Genomic DNA, 27516 nt, shown 5'->3' with positions numbered 1-27516 from the left:
GTAACATACCAATACCCAGCCCTATTTGTATTCTGCCTTTACATTAGAGCCACGTACATGTAGGGCACACACATCCATCTTCTTTTCTCGCTATTTGCATCTGCTTTCTCCATGTTTCTCCTTTTTTTGCACAGTCTTGTTGTCTCTGCAGCAATGTGCAATCCCATAGGAATGCTACTTGCCTCATACAGGAGGGGGTGATTTGGACACAGCGATGACTGAATGACCCATTACAGGACACAAGACTTTCTACCCCATTTACCTGCTTGTATGCACACTGACAGATGGTGAAGAGAATCAGTCAAAGTGCTGGCATAACTCCTGCCCCTCCCTGACTTATGAGGCATTCTTAGCGAAGAATGTCAAATATCAACAAATTGTAGACAGGGTGGCAAACCACTCTCTCCGTCTCTTTTAACTTGTAAATAAGACCTCTCTCGATCAACTCTAAAGTTTTAGTCCTCCCACAGGATTGTCCAAAGAAAATGAAAGCTCCCTAAATCACACTTGAGATTTTGTCAAAATAAAAACTTTAATTGGTTATTTAATCTCAAGGAGACTGCTGGGTCGTGCCTGATTGGCCAGTTGAGTTGTCTGGGCTCGTCTCTGAGTCTTTCCCAGACCTTTTTAGTCTGACACTGATGATGGTGCTGCCAGTCAGTGTAAACTCCCATGACTTCTGGCACCACAACCTTTCCATTCCAAACCATGTCCACACACACACACACACACACACACACACACACACACACTAAATGAGGAATGAGGTATCTCTCATCTGGTGGCCTGAAGGAGCAGTTTGAGAGACACATTCCAGAGAAACCTGATCTTTTCTGAATGACACCCCCTACACACACACATACACACACACTTTGCTATGAGGTCCTGAGGAGAGAGTGAAGAGGAAGGGTCACAGACACAAGAGAGCGCTCATTTCATCTTTGTCCTCTTCTCATAATCAGTTTCCTGTTTTTGTTAACCTCCTACTTGGAGGTTCTCTAAGGGCATCTAAGTCCTTGTAGTGATTGCAGGGAGGACAGGACACACTGCACAAATCCACAAATGAAAAACCTTGCTGTGTAAATGCCACTTCAGTTCAGACACAGTGAAATTCTCAATCTCTGCTCTCTAAGAAGTACTTTAATTTTGAAAATTGGTCATTTCTTTCCTCCCCCAGCTCCCTCTTCCTCTGTGCCATGGTGTCCCTTTTGCCCCTCAACTGACCCTTGACCTTCACACAAACAGCCTTTTCTGAGCCAGCGCTGAGTCATTGTCTCTACAACAGACATGGCTCATGCAACAGGATGCAGTGACAAACTTCCCCCATCTGGTGTCTTTTTCTCCCACTGTCCTTTTTTGTTTGCCTCAGAACCCTTTCATTTCAAGATATTCTGCCTTCTCAAGCCTTTATGTATCTGTCACCAGACTCCTCCATATTAGGTTTTTGAGGGGTTATCTGTCTTTTCTTCATCTTTCTTATGCCCTCCCTCTCTTGATGTCTGCCTAACACCATCCTGTCGGAGCATCTGTCAATTAAAGCAATCTTTCTCATATGATGCCAAGCTGAATTCCTGTGGGAGCACACTGCCAAGGCATGTGCTCTCCGCATGATGTGATTTGATGCCTGGCATTAATGGAGGAGTCATAGAAAAAGGCACGAAAGACAAGACAGTAAGACAAACAGATAGCCAGATGCTGACTGGGTGAAAGTCAGTGAAAAAAAGAAAGTATAAAGTGAATGGATGATGACGGCAAAATTTGGTTCAAGGGCTTCTCGTCTTTCTTCTTTACCTTTTCCACTATCTCTTCCTAACCTCAGGTTTCCACACCACATTCCCCTCTCAGGCGTCTTTTTCTCCACAGTCTCCGATTGGCTAGCCACTTCAATTTAGCATTTTCCAGCCTGTCTCCTATTATTCTGAAAATGGTGGCAGAGTAAGGGGGTTTGATGGCTACACGAGGTGCTACAAAACCACTGCAACCACAAACCCTGCCTCTCTTTTCCGGTCGTCTGGAAATCTCAGCACTGCACATACTGAGCAGCAGAGATCTGCTACTGGAATCCAAGTGGTTTCTTTGCTCATATGAAATGTAATCCAGATCGCTGGTTTCTCTTAACAATAGTGGTTTCAGTATAGTCAGATGGAATCTGTGTTTTCTTTCCAAACTTAAAGATCAGAAAGCTCTGTTTGCCTCAAGTGTAGTCTGACCTCGACACCAGCGAGCGACAGTCTCCTCAGATGGTTGGAGAGGCTGCCCTCTTTCTGGGGTCCTGAGAACACCCCACTAAGGGAGTCTGTCTGGCAGATGTGCCCCACACTTGAGCAAAATGGAGGAAATAGTTGAGGCTGCAGGGTGGTGCAGGTTTTATGTGTTTAAATACCAAAGTATTATTGGTATTTCCATTTCCATACTTAAGTGTCTTTAACTTTTTCTCCTGTAAATTTTTTTTTTACTCCTACTTCCTCATCTCCAGCCCTCTGCTGGAGCGTCTCGGTGTCTGTTAGATCGATCAGCTGTAGAAAAAGAGAGAAGCGGAGTGGAGAGGTTTGAAGGATGGTTCAAAAAGTCTCCCAGGATCACATGCTTTTGTCATTATGCTTCTCATCCTGTGCTGCACTGGAAATGCTCCACTTTGCACTTCTGCTGCTAACTTTCTGGGTTTTTTTTCCTGAAAACCGGCTAGTCTGCCAGCCACCTCTTTCAGATTAATCCTATCCTGTTACATTTTGGGCACTCCACAAATCACTAGTGTTTCCTTTCGGCGCTCAAAGCTCATCTTCCCAATTCTTCCAATCTAAATTGACTGTTGTAACTTTCCTATCCATTAGAAGTAAAAAATAATTCCTATACTCCCTCTTGACACCGAAGAGCGCAGTCTGTCGCCTAAAATAATAATAAGATTACAACATCTTGAACACAAACATAGTTTTTCATTCCTCTTATGATGATGAATGGTTTCTGCTACTTATAACTCTCCAAAACTTCTGTCTCTCTGTCCAACCCGCCAACTGTCCTGCCAGGTGATGTGTTCCCGGAGGATTTTTCCATCTTGGCCACAGTGAAGCCCAAGAAGGGCAGCCAGTCCTTCCTGTTGTCTGTGTACAATGAACAGGGCATCCAGCAGCTCGGACTGGAAGTAGGCCGTTCTCCAGTGTTCCTGTACGAGGACCACACAGGCAAACCCAGCCCTGAGGACTACCCCCTCTTCAGAGGAGTCAACCTAGCTGACGGAAAGTAGGTGCACTTGCTGCCGGCTTAACGAACATCCAACAATTATACAGTACACTTATATAAATGCCCATTAGACAATTTGTTTGAGCGTGTCCCCCTCTAATCAGAGTCCAGGTGGATGTGTAAAGGTTTGATGTTGGTTTATTCTGTTAAGCACCTGGCCCAGGTGTCCCTTTTGTAACAGATTTGTTAGTGACCTTGTGATTTTGTACATTTGATCCCTTACACTTAGAGGGACAGTTCTCTATATTTCCTCTTACCTGCAGTGCTATTTATCAGACTAGATTGCTGTGGTGTGATTTACTGAATGTTTGAGAAATCGGCCTTCGGAATCTGCCTTCTCGTCAATAAAATGAAAATACTCTAATGCCATACACTTGGCTTTTGATGCTCAATGTACCAAATAAACTGACACGTTCTCATACCAAGTCATCACATATTGCCGCTCTGGTAGTGGCCTTTCATGTCTACATATTATGTGCTAAGTATCTCCTGCATCTGCTGTTGAGTTTCCGGGATGCTGCATCTAACACCAGGATGTCCACAAAATCACATGGTAAGGTTAAGGCAACAAAAGCACGTGGCAACCAACACCGTGACGTCAAAGAAAAGACATGGCTAGGTTTAGGCAACAAAAGCACATGGCTAGGTTTAGGCAACAAAAGCACATGGTTAGAAATAAATGTCATGGTTCGGCTCTACATTCATATGGGAAGTGAGATCCTCGCTGAAAGTGTGGGGTTTGTTGGACCCTTCACCACCCCTCCTGCCTGCCCTATAGGGACTTTCCAGCTCCCTATATTATGTCGTTGCAAGCAGTGTTTCAACGTTACACCGTCCAGGGTCTTATCCTACTGCTGCGACAGGTACTATCTGGCTGCATTATGAATTGACGCCACCCATCTGCTTACCATACTGCCTCAGCAGGTGCCATTGAGCCGACTGGCGGTGCATCATAAAACCTTGAAAGGTGGAGCGGGTGCATTACAAAAAAAGATGGTGAAAGATAGCTTTTTTGTGTCTGGTGTCTGACGCCGAAATAACTGACATAGCGGCAGGCTGAAAATATTTGAAAAACTCATTATTGATGTCTCTTTTCACAAATCATTACCTGCTTACTTAAGATAACCCGCAGACCCTTTTACTGAGCAATTTCATGTAGAAACATGGCCCATGTCCCATGTGTTAACATGGAGGGGGCGGGCTTTATGACCTATACTGCAGCCAACCAACAGGGGGCGCTTGAGAAGTTTATGGCTTCACTTTTGGGAAGATGTCATGTCTTCCTTTTCTTCTTACACAGTCTGTGTAGGCAACTCACAACAAAACTGTCTATAATAACAAATAGCACTACAGGTAAGAGGAAGAATATGTATATTGACTTTGTGTGTCTCTTTAATGTGGATTGCAGTGTCTTCAAATGTGAATCTTCTTCTTGGTGGGCAGAGTGTAGAATTTTGTTTTGTTTAGACCACCAAAAGAGGCCAAACACAAAAGGGGCTCTCAGTAGTGTACCACTGTGTAAGTGGGCAGCATGTAACCCAGTATGTGTGTGAATTAACTTCACCTTCCTTTCCAGATGGCATCGAGTGGCCATCAGTGTGCACAAGCAGACCATCACCCTCATTCTGGACTGTAAAAAGAAGACCTCCCAGAGGCTGCTCCGAAGCGCCAACCCCATCATCGACACCAAGGGAATTGTAGTATTTGGAACTAGAATACTTGATGAAGAAGTCTTTGAGGTAGGCATTAAACTGAAACTCCTCATCTGCATGCTTTTAATGGCATTATTCTAGAACCTGTTTTATTATTGCCCCATTTAGGACTGTTTGTTTGTTGAGTCAGTGTCATTTTTACCAGATGCACACCAGTTTTCCACTCAGCTCTGTCCGTTGGCACATACCTGTGTGTGAACTGATTGTGCCAAAGGGGGATGAGTGAATTGATTTATAGGTTTGACAACTGATCCAATTTTGAATCTCCTGTTACATGCTATTTTCAAGGCTGTAGTAAACAAGTCTGCATACCAGACCTTTTTGTGGATGATACTCAGGCCAGCTTGACTTTGATTTAATGTCCTTCAACAAATTAGACAAAAGCAGATGAGATTCTCCATCCTAACTACAGTAGAGACACATGTGGCTGTGGTGCAAATGATGGTCATCCCCAGTTCCCATTCTGCACGCCATGGCGCATGGAATGGGGCTTGTGGCAGCGGCCACATCCTCTGTAGATGTGTGGATTTAGCTTGTGGAGCCCCCAATGTCTGATCCCCGAATCTCTGCCACAGACAGACACACAAATCAAATTTAATTTAAGGTGCCACATATTCCACATCTTCTGCACAAGAACATAATGTCCCTGCATTCTGTGTCTGTTTCCAACTCTGCTGCATTTGTTTGCTGTTCAACTTTGCATCTGTTGTTGCTGCTTTGAAGTTTGGCCTCATCTTGGCCACAAAGCAGTAGCATATCAAACTGTTATATTTCTGATTGTGGTTTCATGTCTGAATTCTTTCTCTGAATTGGCTGCAACATTTTTGTTTACAGAGGTATTAAAGAAGTGGTGACAGGTTTTCATTATTAGAACAGGGGCTTAACTCCTTCCTCTCTCCTCTTTTTATAAACACTTTGTGGCTGGAGTTGAAGATTAATGTTAATCTGACAAGTGACAGGCAGCCTTTTGGGGCTTCTAATACCCAGAGATACCTGATGTGCATCATAACGTGACCTTTTTTTAACTTTTACCTAGCATGAAGAATCAGAGTTTAGATAGCGCCTTAAATGAGCTTTTGTGGGGATATTTGTGGCTCTTAAACATGACCCCTGTGAGGGACACACACACACTAAAACGCACACAGAGAGGCACAAGGCACAAGGAATAGTGTTGTCTTTGTCCCGTCAGAGTTGTGCTTGTTTAAAGGGGGATTAGTCTGTGAGGCTGAGGCCCTCAATAATAATTAGTAACAGAGGCTGACTGATGTGACTGATGCTGAGCCAGCTGACCTTTAACCTCACTGCTGCTCGGCGAGAACAGACAAAAAGAATGAAATATGACATCACTCCCCCCCACAATCCCTAAAGTTGGTCTGCCAAGCCATGGGGGAGATGTATATATGATGGGATATAAAACTAAAAGTTCTTGCTTTCATTCTAAACCATTAATCACAGCCTCACAACCAAAGCCAGATTTCAACAAAGAGTATGTATTGTACTGTATATGTATGCATTATTTCCATAACAGTGTTAGATGTGGTTCATGAGTGAAGCAGGAAAGTACAACACTATTTTATACTACATGGATTATGTTCATGTTGTGGCAAAATTGTTGACTTGTACTATTTAAAGAGGCATAAACACCAATGTTTTTGGTGTGTGTTTGTGTACATGTGTTATAGCTATTATTTACCTTAAGTCTAATAACCACCAGTAAATTCCTCCAGTTGCCAACAGGATGACTGCATTTATTCCACAACAGTTGTAATTCTGCTGTAGTTTTATTACTGCCTGTAGCATGCTCATCATAAGATCTCGGTGATACAGGACCAATATTAATCTTAACCCAGCTATCAGAGCAGTGGTAACAGCCCAATGGTTACCGTGGGAACAGACAGATATTTTGTGTGAGATGTTTAAAGCCCTCCTGCTGTGCGTCTGCCAGTCGGGAGACAGGACAGGCTCCAGTGCGTGCAGAAAATGGAAAATATGCCACATAGTTTCCAAATTATGCTCAGGCTGTGCTCCTTTTCCTCCTCTTACTCCCTTCTCCCCTCTGTAGTTTAGTCTGATCCTGTGTTGACTTTTGCCAGAGTCAGTTACCAGCCAAGAGGTGGTGAGCTTGAAAACACACACACACACACACGCAAATGTATGTGATTTCACCAGGAGGCCAATTAATTCAGCTGACTCAAGAGACTACAATTTCCAGTCAGTCTTTTTAGAAAAACAGCATGTAAAGTGGGAAATAATAAGAACTGTCAATTTTAGAGAGCTGTTTTTGATTTGATTTCTCACACTAGCCTTCCATGAGTCATAAGGGAGACTGCTAAAAAAGAATTTCCTTTAAAAAAAGATACTGAAATACAGCGGCAAGAAGCAGATAATCCGACTTATGACACCTTTACATTACAGTGAATGGTGTGTTTTGTTTCCCTATAAAGCTCCTTAGAGAAGCGTGGGCCTTTTCTTTACATACAGCAGTCAGGAGACAAGTAGTACTTATATGCTGAGGTGGTTTGTGGTTTGGTTTCTGACATGGTTATTGTGGTCACAGAGAAAGTGTCTACCCTCTATAAATGCCATAATGTTATTTTTTTTTCTTAGCAGCTTGCATAAGAGTAGTGGAGCGTGTGCCAGTAAAGACGATGAAGGTAATTAAGGTGATGATTATATAAGAAGACGGGTATTTTACTTTGTAATCAGTGCTCATCTGTTGCAAATGAAATAGTAATTAGTTCTTCATAATGACTGTCATGTACATGTTAAGTCATTAAGAGCCAGTTTCATTAGTTAAATCCAGCTTTTAGTTCAGTGTTGTTTTTCTTAACAACTGTAGGGCTATGGGTGTTGAACGTGTGTATTTTCAGTGTGTTTCAGTCCCTGTTGTTGAGAATTTAGGGCCTGCTTGACATAGTCCATCTGCAGAATGTGTCCCTTGATTTCCCTGTTCGCTGTTGTTTCCCCCAGTGAGTGTGCCAAGAAAAACCAGAGATAATTTAATGCCCATCCCTCGGTTCTAAGTAGTGAAACAAATGGCTGTGGTTGATTTGAGGGATCACAAATAGGACAGACGGACCACTCGACCTCACTCAGAGGGGACCACAGGGGACCTTGAGTGAATCAAGGAGCTGTGCAAACACAGCACTTCTTGTCTGGCCTCCATTGTTGAAGCTGAAGCAGAGCAAAAGCATCCGAGTCCAGCATGAATGTGGGTGATCATATAGTGTAGCTTTGCCACACAAAGACATGATTTTGGCATATTAAAGAGTCGGAGCAAGGGAGATCAAAAGAACAAGATGTTCAGGACTGAGAGAGTGCAGAGGGAAGCTGGAGCAGTAGGTTCGGGCAGTAGAGCCAAAACTTTTGGGTCATACTCTGGAAAGAATGAGGAGCTCTCTCCCCACTGATGTCAGTCTTGGAACAGCAACCATACCACATGACATCATCCAGAGGTTTCCTTGGTATCCGCTGATAGGCTGTCCCAGGCTGATGGTCTGAACAAGGGGGAGGGTGGGGGGGTGAACGTGCATGTGCGTGGGCGGTAGGGGGGATGATAAGTCTGGGAGGATGGGTAAGAAAGCGTGATGTGCTTGAGAAGAGGTTGATCGAGGTTAAGATATATTGAATAAAGGATTAGGAGATGGAATGCGTGGAGGAGTTAAAGGCAGTGTGATAAGAGTAAGCAGAGCAGTGCAAATGGTCTGGAGGTGTTTAACTGAGCTGAGATGAAGCTTGTTGTGTAGCTCCCATGGTGCAACCAGAGCCAGGAAAAAGTAGTAAAAACATGCAACACATGCGCTTGATGCTCGTAAAGAGCTTTAATATTGTTGATGGCATGATGAGTTTTACACATCCTGTTTCCTCATCTTTACCTCAGGACTTTTCTTCTTCGTTTCCTGCCAGTCACTCAGCACCCATTATTTACAGTTCACATGTTTCATTCATCGAAGGTAAAGATGTATCCACATTTCCATATTTACAGCAGATTTTCCAAACTCTGAATCCGATTTAAGCCCATTTTGGCCCAATGTCTGAGGTAATCGGGTTGACTGATGTTTCCAGGCCCTGACTGGGCTTCTGTTTTATTATTTGTTATTAGCAGTCGCTCTAATAAAACTTTTTAATCAGTGGTTTCATAGTATGGCTGCTATTGAGGTTTTTGAATGAAGTTTCGAATGTCTGTCGTATTTTTATGACATCATCACCCTAAAAAGGAGAATGCTTAGTGAGATATAAACATGTTGTAAATTTTGTAAATGATTACATTCTATTTTTGATCAGTTTTGTCTTTTGGACTTTGGAGTTATTGGAAATGCATGGATCACATGAGTTGGAAATCCTATGCAGCCACCACTGGAATTTAATTCTATAAATAGTATAGTACTAAAAATATTAGTATATCCTACTTTTTATCTGCAACTGTGCAGAAATGCCCTACCCCTACCCCTAACCCTTATACCCTAATTGAAATGATGATTTAGAATTCAAAGATCAACATTATGAATGAAGCCTCAAAGCTCTGAACTGTTCAGTACAGCCCTATTCCTCAGTTCAACACTTTACACAGATGTACCTGGCCATTTTTTGTTGTAAAAACTACTTCTGGGTGTCAGAAAGCAGTAACATGTCTACCTTGGGTGGTAAATGGATGGATAATGGCTGGTCTCATGGAGCCCTATTAGGGGAGACCTGGAAATTTGATGCGCTGCATGGGTCCCTGGTGTCAGAAATATGAAGGGGTAGTTAGGCCCTGTTTCCACAAAACACTAAATTGTGTCTTGGCATGGTACATCGGATCTCAAGTGGACAATTCTGAAAAATGGTCTTCTAAATGGAGGAGCAAATTGTTGAGGATGTGTTAAGAGGCGGTCACCAAATCCCATTCAGAGGTGAGACCACAAATAAGCTCTTGACAGCACTGCAGGCCATTGAAACATGGTTGATTTTAGCAAACAGTTCGGACAGGGTTTGGATGTACCAAGACTCCATCTTAGTCATCTTACAGTCAGTTGCCAGTTTATTAGGTGAATAGGTCTTAGGGCTGGGCAATATATTGATACTAAATTGATATCATGATGAGACTAGATACCACCTTAGATTTTGGACATCATAATATCATAAGTGTTGTCTTTTCCTGGTTTTAGAGGGTGCATTACAGTAAAGTGATGTCATTTTCTGAAGTTATCAGACTGCTCTAGCTGTTCCATTATTTGCCTTTACCCACTTAGTCATTATATCAACATTACTGATTAATCTCATTGTGTAAGTATTTCGTGAGGGCGCTAATAGTCAACCTTACAATTCCATTTTAATACCGATATCGAGGTATTTGGTCAAAAATATTGTGATATTTGATTTTTCTCCACATTGCCTAGCCCCAATAGGTCTTTCAGAGGTGTTTCTGTTATTTAGCGTACTCTCATTGATATAAACGAGGTGGACAAAATAATAGAAACATCTGTCAGTACAACTCAATACAATTCATCAGCACCACAAACTGTAGCCTCCAAAACCACTATACAGTCGAATCAACATCTCTCAGAAACAGTCTCAACAAAAACCGAAGATCTCGAAGGTAGACTTTGTTTCAGGACTGCTGTATGAGTCGCATTAGTTTTAGCGAGGCATACCTAATAATTGGCAACTGAGTGTTTGTTCCTGCAGTGTCGAGCGCTAATGTAAACGTTTTTTTTCTGCTTGACTGCAGTTTTCCCACAGATAAGATCAAGTCAGTGGGGAAGCTGGGAACTGCAATCTGTCCCAGCTGGATTTAGGCGTACAGCAATCCAGATGTTGTGATCCAGATGATAATGAATTATTACAGATTCAAGTAGAGAATTTACAGCTGTGTATTTCACTTTCAGTGTAACCATAATGTCACTTCTGAATTGTATACTGTGGTGCTACAGTCAATGATATATTTTAAAACACCCAAAGCCTTTTTTCCAAAGCATATAATAATAAATCTCTATACATGTACATTGCTGTAGTCACATTTGTCTGCATTATCTTGTCAAAGGTTTATGTCATGCTTCACTGTCAGAACACACTACCGCCATACATTATAGGTTGAGGAATGGGACGTAGACTTCAGTAGCCCAAGGGAAGATGGAGTTTCCACCATGGATAATTAAGAGAATTTCCCTAACTCATGTCAGATGTTTGTCTTTCGCCCCCTTATTCCCTCTGTTATTCCTTTACTGTGTCAGCAAGCCCTGAAGTGTGCCCTCAGCACTTTTTCATGTAGATTTCAGCAAATGGCCAAGCCAAGTGCTCAGAATCCACGTCTGTTAGATGAAGTGAGCCCGCTCTGGTTTCCACCACCCCCAAATGAATGGGAAATGTGAATATGGTGTCCTCAGAGACGTGGAATTAAAATCTTATACAGAGGGGAGTGCGACGGGGGCTGGGAGGCTGAGGGTGGAGATGACAGAGAGGCCTAGATGGGATCTGAAAAAACAGGGAAGAGGCAAAGAGGTGAGGGAATGGTTAAGGTGCTGTGCAGTGGATAAGTGGGGTGGCAGACGGGCTTGTTGCTCTTGGCAGCCGCTCTGAGCGTTGGGATTGAGCTACAGTCTGGAGGGGAAAGTGTATGTGGGTGAAATGTTCTTGATGTCTGGTGAAGGTTTACTTCTGTAAATTTGTTGAAGTGGGATTTCTCTGCAGGCATGTGTGTGTTTTGAACATGTATGTCTGCACGCATGATGACAAAGTGTATCTGGTTTGTTTATATGTCCATGTGCGTTTTTTGTGTGTGTATCCGTGCTGATTTATGGCCTCTGTGCGGCGGGCTGACCTCTGCAATGTGTTGTTTGGTTTTCGCGGTCAGGTTGGAGTATGCCCAGGCGCTGGGACTGCGAGTGTGCCGGTGTGGGCTGGCAGTGGGACCAAGGCCTGGCTCAGAGCTCAGGGGTGACTGTGTAAATATGTTGTGAAAGTAGCTCGCCTTAAAATGCAGCCAGAGCTCGGACCTCCCAGAGTCTTATCCTGCTCTGTGGGGCCCTCCTACCCAATTTTTTCCTTTGCTGACATATAATCCAGAGAAAAAAATATGAGAAACCAGACTTGAGTTTTTCTCCTTCATGTTGTTTTCTTGGAAGCATAAAAGGTAAACAGGGCCATTATCAGGTGTCCCTGGGGATATAAACTGATCAGCATGGGGTCGCCTGACATCAACTCAGGACCGTATTTGAATTAAAGTAAGCCTTTGTTGGGCGGCCTTCACCTCATGCATAAAATATGTGTGTACAAGACAGAGAGGAAGAGAGCATATGGGCATGCAGTAATTTTGTTAAAGTTTTAGCCGCTTTTGTAGCAATAATTTACCACATTCATTAGCTGTCCATTGTGTCCTGATGATTTTGAACTACTAACCACTATTGCTTTCCATCACATGCATCATATCTTTGAATTCGGAGGAGGGAACACAATGAACTCGGTCCACCCCTGCATGATTGTGGGTCAGGTTCAGACAGAGATGAATGTTTGGCTTCATGCTCACTAGAGCACTCTCCTGCCCCCACCTGGACACAACCAGAACATCCAGACAGGGATTCATGTGTGTGGGCCGAACAGGGTGAGGTTCGGGAATAAAAGCCAAGAAGTTGATGTGACATTTTAATAAATAAAATACAGAAAAAATAGACAAATCTGAACGTTTATACACGCTATTGATCAGTCTTTGTTCTGTAATCTCATCTTGTAAACTGCAGCCCTGTAATTATTGACGGATTCACGTGCATGTTTAATGTGCACGTGCTGCAAGTGTCTTCAGCAGTGTCTTAAACACAAAGTATGTGAGGCAACTTGGCTGTTGCTCACAGCCACAGGCAGTGGCTTTTCCACCAGAGCTTTGGCCAGAAGAAGAGTCATATTTCAGCTGAGTCCAGGGAGATGCTGACAGCAGCAGCCCTGTTATTGTCTGAAAATTCTGCCTTAAGCACCACTCTGATGTGCCACATGATGCTCCAGAGTGAAAAATGTCGCTGTCCCCTCTCAAATATGAAAGCTGATTGCATGTCTTTTATGGTTCCCTCAGGGCTTTGGGTGTGATTGTGTGATTCCAGGTTTTTTTCTCCCTTTGGTGTGCTCTATTTGGGTGTTGGGTTGGTGGTTCTTGTGTGTCTGTGTTTGCATGTGTTGCTGTATATTAATCATTTTACATATATTTCCGTCTGCGTTTGTGTCATGCATCAGTTCTGGTTGATGTGACTGGAAGTGAGGAATAAGCTATAATTTCCTGTTCTTTTTAAGTGTTGCGTTTAACCAATCAGCATTATCAAACTCTGAATCCCTGACTCTGCACATACAGAAGTTGCAGTGTGGTTTCCTGCCATCAAAATATAGAGAAGTAGCCTCCATATACAGTAATGGAGTAAATATCTCATGCTTTAATGGGCTGCTGGACTGAGTTGACCATTCATCGCCAGAATTCTAAATGAGAAGTTTGGCATTAGCATACAGCTGGAGTACAGTATAGGAATATTTACTGCTTCCCTACATCTGTAAAACAGCAGCTTATATAACGTTTGGCACCCCAATCTGTCGAGCGACGTGTGGTGAAAAGAGCAGCTCCAGCTCAAAGAAAGGAAATCAGAACCAGCTTTAGAGGTTGTCACGGTGGATCAAGACTTTGACAATAGTTTTACTGTGAAGGTGTACAGTTTCATGGGAACGCGTGTACCGTATGCCTTTTATATCAACACAGAAATAATTTATGTGTAGAGATGGAGGGTGAAAAGCTATTAAGTGTCATTTTGTGAGGTACTCTATCAAATATACATTTTGTGTATAGCTGCAGTTTAATTTCCCATGTTTATACAAAAGCGTGCACATCCAAATATAATTATAATTACATAATTATATGTTTATTTGTATGAAACTGTGGCGAAATAATTAAAGTCAGTCAATTTACTACTCACAGAGAGTACTACACAGCCTGTTAACAGATTGGTTTAATGTTTTCTGTAGCACTGGAAAAGCTTTGTCAAGTCTGAGAAAATAACCCCCTGATGATGATCATTGTGATGTCATCTAGGTGATATTGGATTTGGAGTCTATAGATTTGTAATAGAAAGTTTGCGTTACAAACAGGTGTGAGGTAGAGGCGTAAAAAATATTATGATTCTGGAATTTCTAACAATGCCTTTAAAAATATCTACATTAGATGCTAGTACAATTCAAAGTTTTAATTAGAAGATAAGCATGACAACAACGACTTGTCTTGGTTAGTGGCAGAGAACAGCAGAATGACTGTAGTAAACACTGACAATAAGAGAGGGCAAGGAAACTCAGCTGCTCAGAAAAATGAGTATTAAAACTCTTTCAGTTATTCAGAATCGATATGTATCCATAAATCAATATTTACACTATTCCATACTACTATACTGTACTATGTATACTATAGTATCAGCATCAGTTTGCAAATAAAGCAGTGATGTGATGTTGGATATGACAGTGACTGTGATTATTACAAATGCAAGTCTGACTGTTGATGTGATTGCATAAAAATAGTAAACTTTTTCATGCATATGGTGCTGTGTTCTTTATACTATGACACTTTTCCTAAAATTAGAAAACAATGAAAATGTATGAACTTGCTGAAAGTATTGCAATATATCACAATATATTGAATAGTAATCCCTGTATCGTGATACATATCTTATTGCCACAGTCTTGGCAATGCATAGCCCTAGTGTGCAGGTTGATAGATGTCTGCAATAACAAGGCAGTGAGGGTCTAATGAAGACATGCTATGAAGCTGCATTATAGGAAATGTAGGATCCAGAGTTTTTGGAGCTTCAGCCACACTAAAGACTAGAAATTATTGATTCTGATCATTCTTTTTTCCTTCCCCGTTTTCCAGACTTAATCAAAGTGCATTTTTTTGTTGTTAGAATGCCTCTTAAAGCGAAAGATGCTGGTTTCCAACTTTTCTTTGCCTATCCATCTGCATTTGGTTTTGTGCAGCGCTTAGTTCTTGGCCTCCCTTTTTTATAGTTCAGAACATTTAACACAGAATAAAACCTCAGAAGGCTGGAACTGTTTGTGCTAAATGGTCCAACACGTATGAGCCCAGCTCAGCTCAGCTCAGCTCAGCTCAGGTCCGCATTCCCTATCGAGCTTCTTCTCATCCTTTTTTTCCCCTTCTCGCATGCCTTTGGCCATAGAGTTGGGAGAAATCAAAAGCAGCCACCAGCTTTTCCAGCCTTAATAAGATCCTTATAACAGCATACTTTTCTCTCCAGGCATGCACACGCTTCTTTCTCTCTCTGTGTACATGTCACACATCATTAAACACACTCTGCCACGGTGCTCTCAGTGCTGCGAGGATGTTCTCATTAATGCCTAGGTGTATGATTAATTATCTCATCTTAGTACAATTAGGATCACACCACTTGTGGTCAGGATCTTGCCTGACATTCCCCTCACTGCTCTGGGAGATGAAGAAAGGGATAAGCAAAAGGAAAGCAGAAGAATGGCATATGAATAGGAAAGCAGTTGCAATGCTCCAGACTGCAGGGCTGTTTTGTTGTACAGAGGGCTTATTCCTTATTGAATGTGACCTCATTTCAAACACTGAATTCCCATCATCCCCTTTCAGTGCAGCTGTTACACACAGCCTTGCCAGTATAAGGGAGAGACAGACTGTCAAACTGATACCAAGTAAAGGCTCCTTACAGATCCTGACTTTTGACAAATGACTCAGGGGTAGCCATTTGAAAGTTTCCTGGGAGCTCTGAGTTCATAGTTGGGAGAGTTGTGTAATGGCTACTCCAGCCACTCTGTCTTGGAGGAAGTTCTGGGATTTGTTTTCCTGCATCCACCATAAACCCCACTGATAGCATAAGCCAAGGACAGAGCAGGAAACATCATCTTGTGGAGTGTTTTGCAAGGGTTATTAAAGGATCTGAGACAGGGAGTTCTGTGTGGTGTGTTCGAGTGTAGCAGTGGGACCAGCGCTCCTCAGTCAACTGTCACTGGTTAGACCACAAATGCAATCCATGTATGTTTGTCAGAAAAGATGGCTATCCATGGAGAGTTTCAGCTGGAAAGACATGTTGAGAGGTTTCAAATTTTAGGCAATTGGACATAATTAGAAACACTTCATCCTCTGTGGCGGTCCATTCCCATAGTTGCGTTGCTTCATGGTTCTCATATCCCGCCCCCCTGAAATATATTTGTTTCAGCTAAGCTGACATTGTGTTTGATTGATGTGGAATGACATCACTGCATTTGGAAGTGTGATTAGGACATGTTTGGATAGATGCAATACAGCGTTTTGGTGCCATGTGCATTCTGTTCCGAAACATGTGGCAAACACACACACCCAGCTCCCTATGTAGCCTGGGGATCCTTCTGAGCCTTCACTCTTTTCCCTCTTGTTCTCTCTTGCTCTTTTTCTATCAATATCTGCTTCTTCCTCTTCCTCTCTTTCTTAAAATCTCTTGACTTCTGCTACTGTTTCACCCCCCCACCCCCCCACCCCCACCCCCGCCTGAACTCAGCCTGTGCACACACTCCTTGAAGTCAAACGGCTCAGGTCAGCTATCCGCAACTGCAGGTCTGCTCATGTTCTCCATGTCGCACATGCTAAGTTGATCCATTCATCTTACACAATCAGCTCCAAAGCAAAATCACTCATGTCCCATTCAGCTCTGGGGTAGGGCTCATGTATACTGTTCAGAATCTATCATCCTGTTGAAGACTCACTTTGTGGGTGTGTGAGCCAGTGGTTGTGTGTGTTTGTTTGTGTCATAGTCCGCAGCTACATGAAGTCACTTGTTCCATGTTCTCTTGTAACTCCACTCTTGTTTGCTGTAAGCTTTTTTGTCTCACATTCTGGTGCTCAGCTCTGATGCAAAATGACACTCTTGGACCTGGGACAAAGTTCTTCATCATTTAAGTCAGCCTCAGATTCCCCTGCCTTGACCTAGTTTCAGGACTGCCTGTTCTGCATGTGATAATGCGGCACACAGATGTTCCCCCTCATCTTTATTTGTTTATATGCTTTCATTTTTTCCCCAGGGGTCACTGAGTGTGAGACCGCCGTCTCTGTTGCTGCCGATTGTTTGCTTGTTTATTTACACGCACGACTTGTAGCTGCGTCCAGTGAGTCTCATGACTTCCTGTTTCTTCTGGTTTCCAGGGAGACATCCAGCAGCTAATGATTGTAGCAGACCATCGTGCTGCCTATGACTACTGTGAGCACTACAGCCCCGATTGTGAAGTGCAAGTGCCCGACCAGCCTCAGAACCAGGACCCCAACACAGATGAATATGTAAGTAACAAGACCTTTCTTAAGTTATTATAATATCTTCCTTTTAACTCAAGGCAATTACACTGTCCATTATTAGAGGTCATGTTGAGGTATTTTGGCATTGTAGCAACCAGCAAGAGAAGTGTTCTCATGGCTGACCTTACAAAAGGAAGTTCATTTCCCTTAATCCATAATTGTCTCTAATACTCAAATCAGATCTCAGTTGGATCCTGTGCTGAAAAGAGCCTCTTGGCTTATACAAGAGAACTGCACTCTGCCAGAGGAAAGTGCTGACTGGGAAGAACAGGGTTATCAGGCTATGCAGTTAGTTAATAATGTTCAGGAATGATGTGGTGCCTGCCTAAGCCTGCATCCCTGCACTGTGCTGTTTTCCGCACTGAATACCAATACACTGCATGCTTATTAAAGGCGTGTCAGACAAGTGTTAAAAGATGGACAGGAAGTCCTTCCTCTTGACCTTTTCCTTGCCCCAGGGCCTGTCAGTATACCTGCGAGGTACACAAAAACTTGACCTGTGTTTTATTCTTCTGTCAAGATGTGTGAGACATTCATTAAGAGAGCAGCGGAAAAGTAATTTGTCATTCAGTCGTAACAAGTTGCAACAGGGAGATGCAGCATGAGGTTTGCGTGAGTAGAAGGCATTCCTGTGTGCCTCTGATCGATGGACAATCTGTCGCACATATATCAGCCAGAGCCAGCAGCAACACAGCAGTGGATCATGTTTGGAAATCGTGTTTTTTAATAATTGATAGTTTTTCTCTCTCAGTTACACTCCCTCTCAGTGTTGGTGTCACGTTTATCTCCTTTAGAACACAGAGGAGGACAGCTACTATTATGAATACCCTTACTATGAGGACGTGGACGGAAAGCCTTTTGATTCGACATCTGATATTGAGACAACCACAAAAGAAGTCACGGTAGTCTACCAATACGTTTTGCCACTTCTTATATTGATGTAAATAAAGCTATATTGCTTTTACCAAACTAACTGACAATTGTATCTTTTTTACATTATAGGTAACAGATGGAGACAGTGTGGCGACCACAGTGGAGGAGATTTTGAAGGGCGGCTCTGGTGCCACCGGCGACAAAATTTTGACCTCCATCTCCACCGGCTCGTCCTCCGGCTCATCCTCCAGCTCATCCTCTGGCTCATCCACCGGCTCTTCCTCTGGCTCATCCACCGGCTCTTCCTCTAGCTCTTCCTCTAGCTCTTCCTCTAGCTCTTCAGGTACTGCCACTGGTGGTGGAGACGCCTACGGAGAGGAGACCAGCCCTTACGACGGCTACGACGGCTATGGTAACTACGAGACCTACTACGACGAGTCCACGGCCTCGCCCGACGGGGACACCTCTCGACGTGTCACCATCACCAGCATCGGCACTGGGGGAGAGCTGGATCTGGGAGCAGGGGGAAAGATTGATTTGGGTACAGGGACTGGAATCGAAAGGCGGGTCATCACCAGCGGAGGAGGAGGAGGAGGAGGAGGATCTACATTAACCATCACCAGCAATAAGACATCAGTAAGTTGATATTAATTACACCGACATCCGCGCCTAATTGTTGTGGCCGTGACCTGTGGGTCTAATAGATGTATTGATATACTGTCAAATAACATTTTAAATTCTGTTCTTTACTTACCTGCACTTGTGTGTGGGATGCATAAGCAGGACCTATCCTCATGTTATAATCCACCAATCCACATGGGGGAAGCAAAGCCAATGTGGATGTGTTTAAAAAAGCCACCAGGAAGGAATAAATGCGTTCATAAAAATCTCCATCATCGCAGCTGTGACGATTAGTTGATTAATCGCTTGACAGAACTGACAGATCCACCACTATTTTTGATGATAATTGATCAAACTGTGACAGTAAACTCAATGTCTCTGGGTTTGTGGGCAGTTCATCAGGCAAAGCAATTTGAGGACGTCACCTCGGGTTTTAATGTTTCAGATTTCCAGTTGTATTTTCTAGTATTTTCTTAAATTTTACAGATAAAACTAAATAATTATCAGCAGATTTATCTATAGTGAAAGTAATCATTAGTTGCAGCATTAGTGTGCTACATGTATGTTTTAATAGGTCATGTTCTTGCATTTCTTGGTTAATGGTTTTTGCAGGAGGTATCCTGTTCATCATCAGTTGCTTCTAACTGCTGCAAATTTCACTTTATAAACTTTATCTGTGTTTTTATAGGTAGGAGGTGCCTATGATGACTACGGAGATGAATATGATTACAACGTGGACCTTTACACTGGTGGAGCCGGTGGCAGCAGCAGTAGTTCAGTTCACATTGCCGGTGGTGGTGGTGCTGGTGGTGGAGGCAGTAGCAGCACAATTCATGTCAGTGGTGGTGGAGGAGGCAGCAGCAGCAGCAGTACAGTCCACATTGGAGGTGGAGGCAGCAGCAGCAGCAGTTCGACTATCACCACTGGGGGCGGATCTGCTGGAGGTGGTTCTCTCTCTGTGGGAGGATCCTCCACCACTGGAGGTGGATCTGCCACTGCTGGAACCGGAGCAGGGGGATCCATTGCCACTGGAACGGGCCTGGGCTTGGATGGTGATGGTGACTACACAGATCTGGAAGGGTTCAAGGAGGAGCACCTCACCGACTATGGCGATTTAGATGTCTATGCCTATGGAGATTATGATGACAAAGAGGACAAAGTGCTGCCCGCTGAGACCGATGAGTACTATGGACAGGTAAAAAAAAAAAAAGGAAGGACGTCCTGGCAAAGAGATGATGTAGCAGATGAAGGGGATAGCGTGGTGAGGGTGTTGAAGATGAGGGTTGGCTGATTATGTTTGTGTGTTTGGCGTGTAGGTCGACGGAGCTCGTGGCGAGAAAGGACAGAAGGGAGAGCCTGCTGTTATTGAGCCTGTGAGTATCACTATTTGAACAACATACTTGGGCGACAGATGTAGGCTGCGTGCGGTGTGTGCACATGGGTGTGTGCGTGGATGTTTATGTTTGCCAGTACATATGTATGATCCACATCTAAACACAATCCATCCCTCACTTCTGAATGAGAATCCTGAGGCCAAACACACTGAGCAGGGCCCACCAGACCTTTCTCATAGTATCCCTGGGCAAGGCCTTGCTGCTGACTGGCCATCAGGACTACAGCATAAACATTTGGAGACTGGCCATGCAGGGATTGTCAATAATCTCTAAACACAGTGTGGGTAGTGTGTAAACACAGGGGGAGATGGAGGGAGGAGGAGAACAAAAGAGAGTAGAGAGGACTTTTCCTGCCTCTCTGCCAAAAACCATAGCTTGTTTTAAATGCAAACAGGTGGAATACTTTCAACCTGGATTCAGATATTCATACAGTATATATACTCTTTTTGTATGTTTGCAAAAGGAACATAAGACACAGCCAGAGTTTATAACTCCAATTCAGCCACAGCTGTTTCACTTCAAACAAATGTCACTGAACTCCACTGAGTATACATGCCCCTGTCACTGAGCGTCTTTATGTTTATAGGTGAGAGCAGAAAGAAGTGTGTGTCTGAATCCATTTCCTAGAAGACTGTTGAGTGCCTGTGTAACATAGACTGTATAAAAATGATTGTCATAGCCACCATGATGTCACCCATTCGTTTTTGGACTCCCGTTATGAATAGGCCTTCAAGAAGTGTGCCCAAGCCAATTTTCATAGTGGCAAAACAGTGTAATTACATACATCACATGATGCTCAGTGGATAAATCTTTTTGAGCTTCAAACTCCCAGCAAAATCACTATCACAGTTTGATCCATTCGATGTGATAACATTTCAAAAGTCAAGAAGAGCTGCACGACTGAATCATGTTATTTGCAATCAAGTTAGCGGAGCGCTAAACCAGAAATAGCCGGCTAATGGCCAATGGCAGTGTTGATCATCTGGGTATACACGGCAGTTTAACTTTTTTGGTTTCACACACCACTGAGCACCTTTCATAGGAGTGAGCGAGGCCCCGCCTCTAACACTCTATCCAGTTATCTGTCTAAATCCAGGTTATTTTAAGCCTCAAGTTTGGCAATTTGACTGTTGCCTGTAGCCAGAAGTGACTGTATTTGGATGAGAGCTGCTGCTAGCTTAGTTAGCACGGTGCAAATACTGTCTATGGTTAATTGTGATAATGCTAATGCTAATTTGCTAATGTAAAACACCAAACCTTTGAAACAAAATGTATTTGACTGAAAAACGGAACATCCGACTCCTTAGAGGGTCTGTTAGTACATCCTGAACAAGACGTTTACTTTTCTTTTTAGACAACCAAAATATTACAGTTAACTTTCATGAACTCAAAACACACTGACATAGTGACAGCTCCAACTACGTGTGAAGTCTTTTTTTTTTACCAGGCTGTAAACATGTTTATTTCTGCTGAAAAGTTGTCCATTTAAACATAATGGCCTATGGGGATTGACTCCCTTTTGGAGCCAGCCTCAAGTGGCCATTAGAGGAACTGCATTTTTCGCACTTCAGCAGTGACCTAATCTTTCTAGCGCTGGAGGTTATTACCAACCAAATTTGTGTACACATCACCACCCAATGTGTCTTGTCTCTTGTAAACATGCAAAAAGCTGAGCATCACACACAAACATGAAAACATGCACACTTTTTTCCCAAGGTCTAGCCCCTTTCCCATCACACACACACACACACTGCAGGCGAGACACGGGCATAACCTGGGGAGTGTCAAAGATCTGTTGCAATAATTTGATGTACTCTTTGAAAATGCTTGGGGGTTGATAAAAAAACATCACATATTTCAAGTATGTTTGGATAACGTGTGGGTTTCTGCCCTCATCACAAAGCAGGAAGGCAAAATGTTACCACAAAGGCAAACAAAGCAATATCTCTGCAGCCACAGAGCTGCAACAGTGCATCTGCGAGTCACGTGCTTGTAAGTGGTCCACACCAAATTGCTTGCGATTTTTGGCTTAAAGTATATATGATGGAAATTCAATAATTACATTGAATGTATATCAGAGCGCACGCGTATAAACTAGCTTTATATCGCATGCATGACCAAATATTTCATCTGACAGGGCGAACAAATTAATTATCGCTTCATTTTCATCAGTGCTTCCCTCAGCTTGTCCAGGTAGAAGAGCACCTCAGGGCGTCATTGCCTTTCTGTCTCTGCGGTCATTCACCCTCCTTTTCTCTGTGGATTTGATTGCAAGCATAACCAAAATGACAGGCAGGAATGTACATTAAGTTAGCAAAGACTCTGAGATGGAAGGTTGATAGGCAGGTGTGTTGAGACATGTATTAATGTACATTTACCTCCTTTAACTAAAGCTATGCGTTAATGAACACATGAAACGCTTGTGGGTGCATCTGTACACTGTGGGATCATGGCAGACAGACAGACATGCTGATGAATGAGGCCATGAGTGGTAACTGATGATTTCTGTGCTTGTGTGTTTTTAGGGGATGTTAGTGGAGGGTCCACCTGGGCCTGAAGGGCCAACAGTAAGTATATTTGTCTCAGATTCTGTCTATTTACTTCCTCTCTTTGGTTTCTCTTTCATGTCCTACTCTTGTCACTGTCATTTTTTTGTGTTTATAAATAAAAACTGATAATAGTTTATGTCACCCATTCTTCTAGTCTGTGCATGCTGTGTCCTTAGGATAGGAAAATTCACATTTTAGTGCTTTACTGTGAAAAATCCCCTGCTGCCCGATTTGTAATGCAAAGGGAGTGGCCAAAACAGTTCCCCCCGAAGAGATATGGACTTGTCCAGATGTTAAAGAACTTAATTATTTATCTAGGACGACTTTTTCCAACACAGTTGCTCTTGACACCCTGCAGATGGAGTCCCACAGAGGCCAGCCGTTCAAGCGCTGAGCTATAGACAAATAAAGAGCGCCTCACAAAGGATTTACAACTCAACAAGCTGTCCCATATTGCCTCATGCATTCCTTTCTCCCATGTGTGACCACTTTGCAAGATGAAGGCGAGAAGTTTTAGTGGAGCAAATATGACTGTGTCTTTGTGATGCATTATGTATGTATGATGTGTGTAAAATGAAATCTTTTGCTCAACATAGGGTCTCCCCGGACCCCCAGGTGCTTCTGGCCCACCAGGCGGCCCTGGAGATACTGGAGAGAGGGTGTGTATAAATTGCATACGTCACACTGATTTTCAAAGCTGTAGAAATACAGAATGTAACTATATTTCTGTCTGCGTGTTTGCTCACGTTTGTGTTACTTCCTGTCTAAGGGTCCTCCGGGTCGCCCTGGTCTTCCTGGTGCTGATGGTCTGCCAGGACCCCCTGGAACTGTCCTGATGCTGCCAGTAAGTAAATTACAGCTGTAAAAAAAAAGGAGTTTAAATATTAAGCGCTGTGTGTTTTCATGTTTACCCCCACTGTGAGCGCTAAAACATTTTCCATGTTGCACTATATCCTTGTTTAGCCTTGTTTAAAGCCAAGTATGATGTATCTTACTCTGTTTTATCAGTAACTCTGACATGTGGTTTACACAGTGTAGTGGAATGAAGGGGGTTTCCTTTGTAACAGTTTTTGATGGGCCTGTCCTTTACAAATATTTTGCAATGTAAATCTGTGCTTTAGCAACCCCTTGTGGTGTATTTAGTGAGTGAGCTAGCGCCCCTCTCTATCACCCCTCAGTTGTTTTGACTACATAAACTCAGACTTTCTCTACCTGCATAGTTTTAACTTATTCCACATTCTTCAGCTAAAATTTAAGCTATCCTATCATGTGTCCTTCCAGGAAGTCGTCTAGGTATAGACAGGAGGCAAAGCAACGCTGTCGGTTCTCACTGTAGCTTCAGCTGCGTCCAATGATTCAACTGCGACACTTACACACAGCCGTGCTAACGACTTCCTGCGCACCTTTTTTACTTTCTTTTTCTTGTACTTGGAAGATGTCTGATCCTGCCGCTGTTGGACCTGATTAGTTGTACAGATGTGAAGTTGTGGTTTCAGGGGTCCACAGAGCTGTGTCTCTGTCTGGACAGGAACTCAAGCCCTTCTGGCGTATCCACTGGCAGAAAGCACGGCTTGAAATCTGATCCTTGAACTCCGAGGCTAATGGGAAACATGCATTGTTGTTTCACTCTTCTTTCACCAGAGGACTCAGTGTTAAAATTGTGGAATCAATAAAACAGGGTTAACTGCTGAATCTTAACACTATGTTTTTGCTTAAATGCTCCAATGACTTGTAATGCATCTTCTTTTCATTTTCTGTGGATAGTCTGCTCTACCATGAGTTGGCGGTGTGTAAAAAAAAAAAAAAAAAATTGTAGTTCCCATCAGAGCATTTTCTCTCTCTGTCTGGCCTCGCTAGACGACAGTTTGATGTAGCAGAACATTTTGTTCAAGGTCCGATGATGCATAGAAATGCATATTGGGGAAGGAATGACGAAAAGCGTGAAACTAGATGAAGAGAGAAAGAATCAAAGACAGACCGAAAGGATCACAGATTGGCAGGCAGGAAAAAAAGAAATAGCTGCATATATTTGATTGTGACTGAGATAGCAAAGGGAAGGGCCAATATTTAATCAAGCTCAGCAGAAATTTAGTCTGAAGAAGAAACCGTGGGATTTGCACAGTGCTTTTGAAAAGTTTTTGCTCCGGATAAATTTGGTTTATGCTGGGTGAGCTGCAGTAGATCTGACTCAGCCCTGATGTTCTGAATCAACTGTTTGTATTTTCTTCTTGGTAACACTGTTTCTGTGATGGTAACAGTCCTGCTCAGTATTTCACTGTTGTGTTGCCGTGCATCTGTAAACCAACCGACAGTCACCCTCCTGAGGACTGTGCTATGTATCCCAACCCGAGATGCTTGGCCCAAACAAACCTGTGTTGGATATTCACCTATGGCTGCAGTGCCGGCTTATCACCACCAGATGCCACTAGAATTCGAAGCCTGCAGCTTGTAGAGGCAGCCTTCGATGGTGCTGGTTTGACAGCTGGAGGCTGATGCTTAGTTCCACATCTGTTGCAAAGTTTCTAGGCAGGGACATCCTATTAAAGAAATATTGAACACGTTGTTGGGAATAGATTTCAACTAAAATATTTATTTTGCTGCAAGAAGCTTTAGTTATTCCACATTTTTCTCAGCTAGTACTTTTGTGTTTTGCCAGTGCCTCCTGTGTGCTGGTGTCTTCACTGCAGCGAAGTCTCACCAATCTGTGATTCCCTCCATAGTTCAGATTCAGCGCTGGAGGTGACTCGGGACAGAAGGGACCTGCTGTATCAGCACAGGAGGCCCAGATGCAAGCCATCATGCAGCAGGCTAGGGTAACAGTTCACACATGTACACACTGCAGTAGTCAGTATCACACTGTATGTAGAAATGTATGTTTTTCCCCCTCCATTCTCAGACTTGCTTCTCCTGTTGAAATACGTTGAAATATGTTTCATTCCCTACTGCCATATTTGCATTGATTGTTTTAAACCTGTTTTTTCCTTTTCCCCTTTATTTTCATCAGTATTGCATTTTTGTGTTTCAGTGTTACGTTTTATTTCCCTGTGGTTGCTCACAAGCATGCATTATTCATATACAATTACACACGTAGAACACATAGACACAAATACACTTACAGCACACACACACACACACACACACACACACACATGCAAATAGCTAAATCCATGGTATATTTAATCACACATCTGCTACATGCACAACAACTTTGAATATTTTATCCTTTATATATTTTTATTTTCATCTTATCGCTAATCTTTTCCTTCGTGTGTTCAGCTGGCCATGCGCGGCCCTACAGGTCCAATGGGTTTGACTGGCAGACCCGGCCCTCTGGTACGTATTTCGAATCACCTCACGGCAGGCAGACTCAAAATCAATAAATTTTATTCCAAAAATTTGATCAGCAGCTATTGTAGTACACAAAATGAATACACAAACAGTTTGTAGCTGATTTAAAAGCTAGTATTGGTTCAGTGTCCATTAAATCTTCTATTCGTTTTTCCTCTCAGGGTCCTCCAGGTGTAGCGGGACTGAAGGGAGAGTCTGGAGAGGCAGGTCCTCAGGTAAGATATAAGAATGTGAAATTTAGTTTTTAAAATTGATCAGAAACAACTAAATCAAAGTAAATTTCATCTTAAAACTTGTTATCCTAATCACACATACACACGTATATATTGTTAAACCATTGTAGTTCTAACAAATTATTGTTGTTGCCCTTTAAAGCAAAGTGGTATGCATCTTCTCTTGTATTAGTATGATATTTCCAAGTTGGAACATTAAAGAAATGCTTCTGAGTAATATAAGTGTTTTTGCTTCAGGGACCACGTGGACCTATGGGATCTACTGGACCCCCTGGAAAACCTGGCAGAAGGGTAAGTGGAGTTCAGAACAGCAAAGCACGCAACATATTACTTTCTGATACTTATACCTATCGGAGTGCTGATTTAAAAGCCAGGCATCTTCTTGTCTTCATAGTACATTCACAGCGATGTCTGATGTGTTATGTAACTGTTGTTATTTTTACAGGGTCGTTCTGGAGCCGACGGTGCCAGGGGCATGCCGGGACAGTCTGGACCCAAAGTACCTTGTCTACCATATTCATAATGCACTTCAATACACCACATTTCATAATGCCAGTTTAAAAGTGTGTTTTTGAATCCCGTACAAGAGGCATGCAACTTGATTTTTCTTTGCTCTTCAGGGAGACAGAGGGTTTGATGGCCTGGCTGGACTTCCTGGTGAAAAAGGACACAGAGTAAGTCCTTTTGTGCTGCTATGAAAAGTGTGTTTGTATGGTGTGCATGTGTGTGTAGTCGTTTTGATGTGTGCCACTGTTAAATCTAAATGTTTGTTGTCGTAGGGTGAACCTGGCCCGTCTGGACCTCCTGGCAGTCCTGGAGAGGATGGAGAAAGGGTAATGGAGAAAAATCACAATTTCACAGCTCTCTCTTTTTAGTTTTTCTTTTGTTTTCAAAGAAATAAACGGTGAATGCTTGTGTCTGATGTATCTCACCCCTTACCTGTTAATGTTACACTGCAGAAAGACAGAAATTACTCTGAACTGAACTTCCTCTTACCAAACTTACCTTTTGTGTCAGCACCTGAATTTCACTTCCACTTGCCCTACCCCCTCTCTCTCAGTTTCCTCCTTAATATTCCTTGATCTCTGCACACCTTCATCTGCTTCTAATGTCCCTCACCACCCTCATTACCCACAGCTGATGCAACCTGATCCCCTCTTTCCCAGCTTTTTCTTTGTGTCTTCCCATTATCTCTCGATCCTCGTAACACACACACACACACACACACACACACACACACACACTTTCCCC

General features: G+C 42.9%; 1 protein-coding gene across 2 annotated transcripts in view; it reads left to right on the top strand.

The window, feature by feature from the left end:
* The window catches only part of col5a1 (procollagen, type V, alpha 1), an 89806-nt gene that overhangs the window by 24227 nt on the left and 38063 nt on the right, over positions 1–27516 (top strand). For both annotated transcript variants that reach the window (XM_050052266.1, XM_050052265.1), the window contains exons 3-19: positions 3024–3237; positions 4814–4976; positions 17101–17232; positions 18042–18149; positions 18250–18756; positions 19430–19936; positions 20058–20114; positions 22661–22702; positions 23281–23343; positions 23454–23528; positions 25405–25497; positions 25961–26017; positions 26194–26247; positions 26503–26556; positions 26711–26764; positions 26886–26939; positions 27045–27098. In XM_050052266.1, the coding sequence (XP_049908223.1) occupies positions 3024–3237; positions 4814–4976; positions 17101–17232; positions 18042–18149; positions 18250–18756; positions 19430–19936; positions 20058–20114; positions 22661–22702; positions 23281–23343; positions 23454–23528; positions 25405–25497; positions 25961–26017; positions 26194–26247; positions 26503–26556; positions 26711–26764; positions 26886–26939; positions 27045–27098 (2288 nt within the window). The remainder of the gene's footprint in view (positions 1–3023; positions 3238–4813; positions 4977–17100; positions 17233–18041; positions 18150–18249; positions 18757–19429; positions 19937–20057; positions 20115–22660; positions 22703–23280; positions 23344–23453; positions 23529–25404; positions 25498–25960; positions 26018–26193; positions 26248–26502; positions 26557–26710; positions 26765–26885; positions 26940–27044; positions 27099–27516) is intronic.

Source organism: Epinephelus moara, chromosome 9 (assembly GCF_006386435.1).
Source record: "Epinephelus moara isolate mb chromosome 9, YSFRI_EMoa_1.0, whole genome shotgun sequence".
In the NCBI taxonomy this organism is placed as follows: Eukaryota; Metazoa; Chordata; class Actinopteri; order Perciformes; family Serranidae; genus Epinephelus; species Epinephelus moara.
This window is presented reverse-complemented; position numbering and strand designations above follow the sequence as displayed.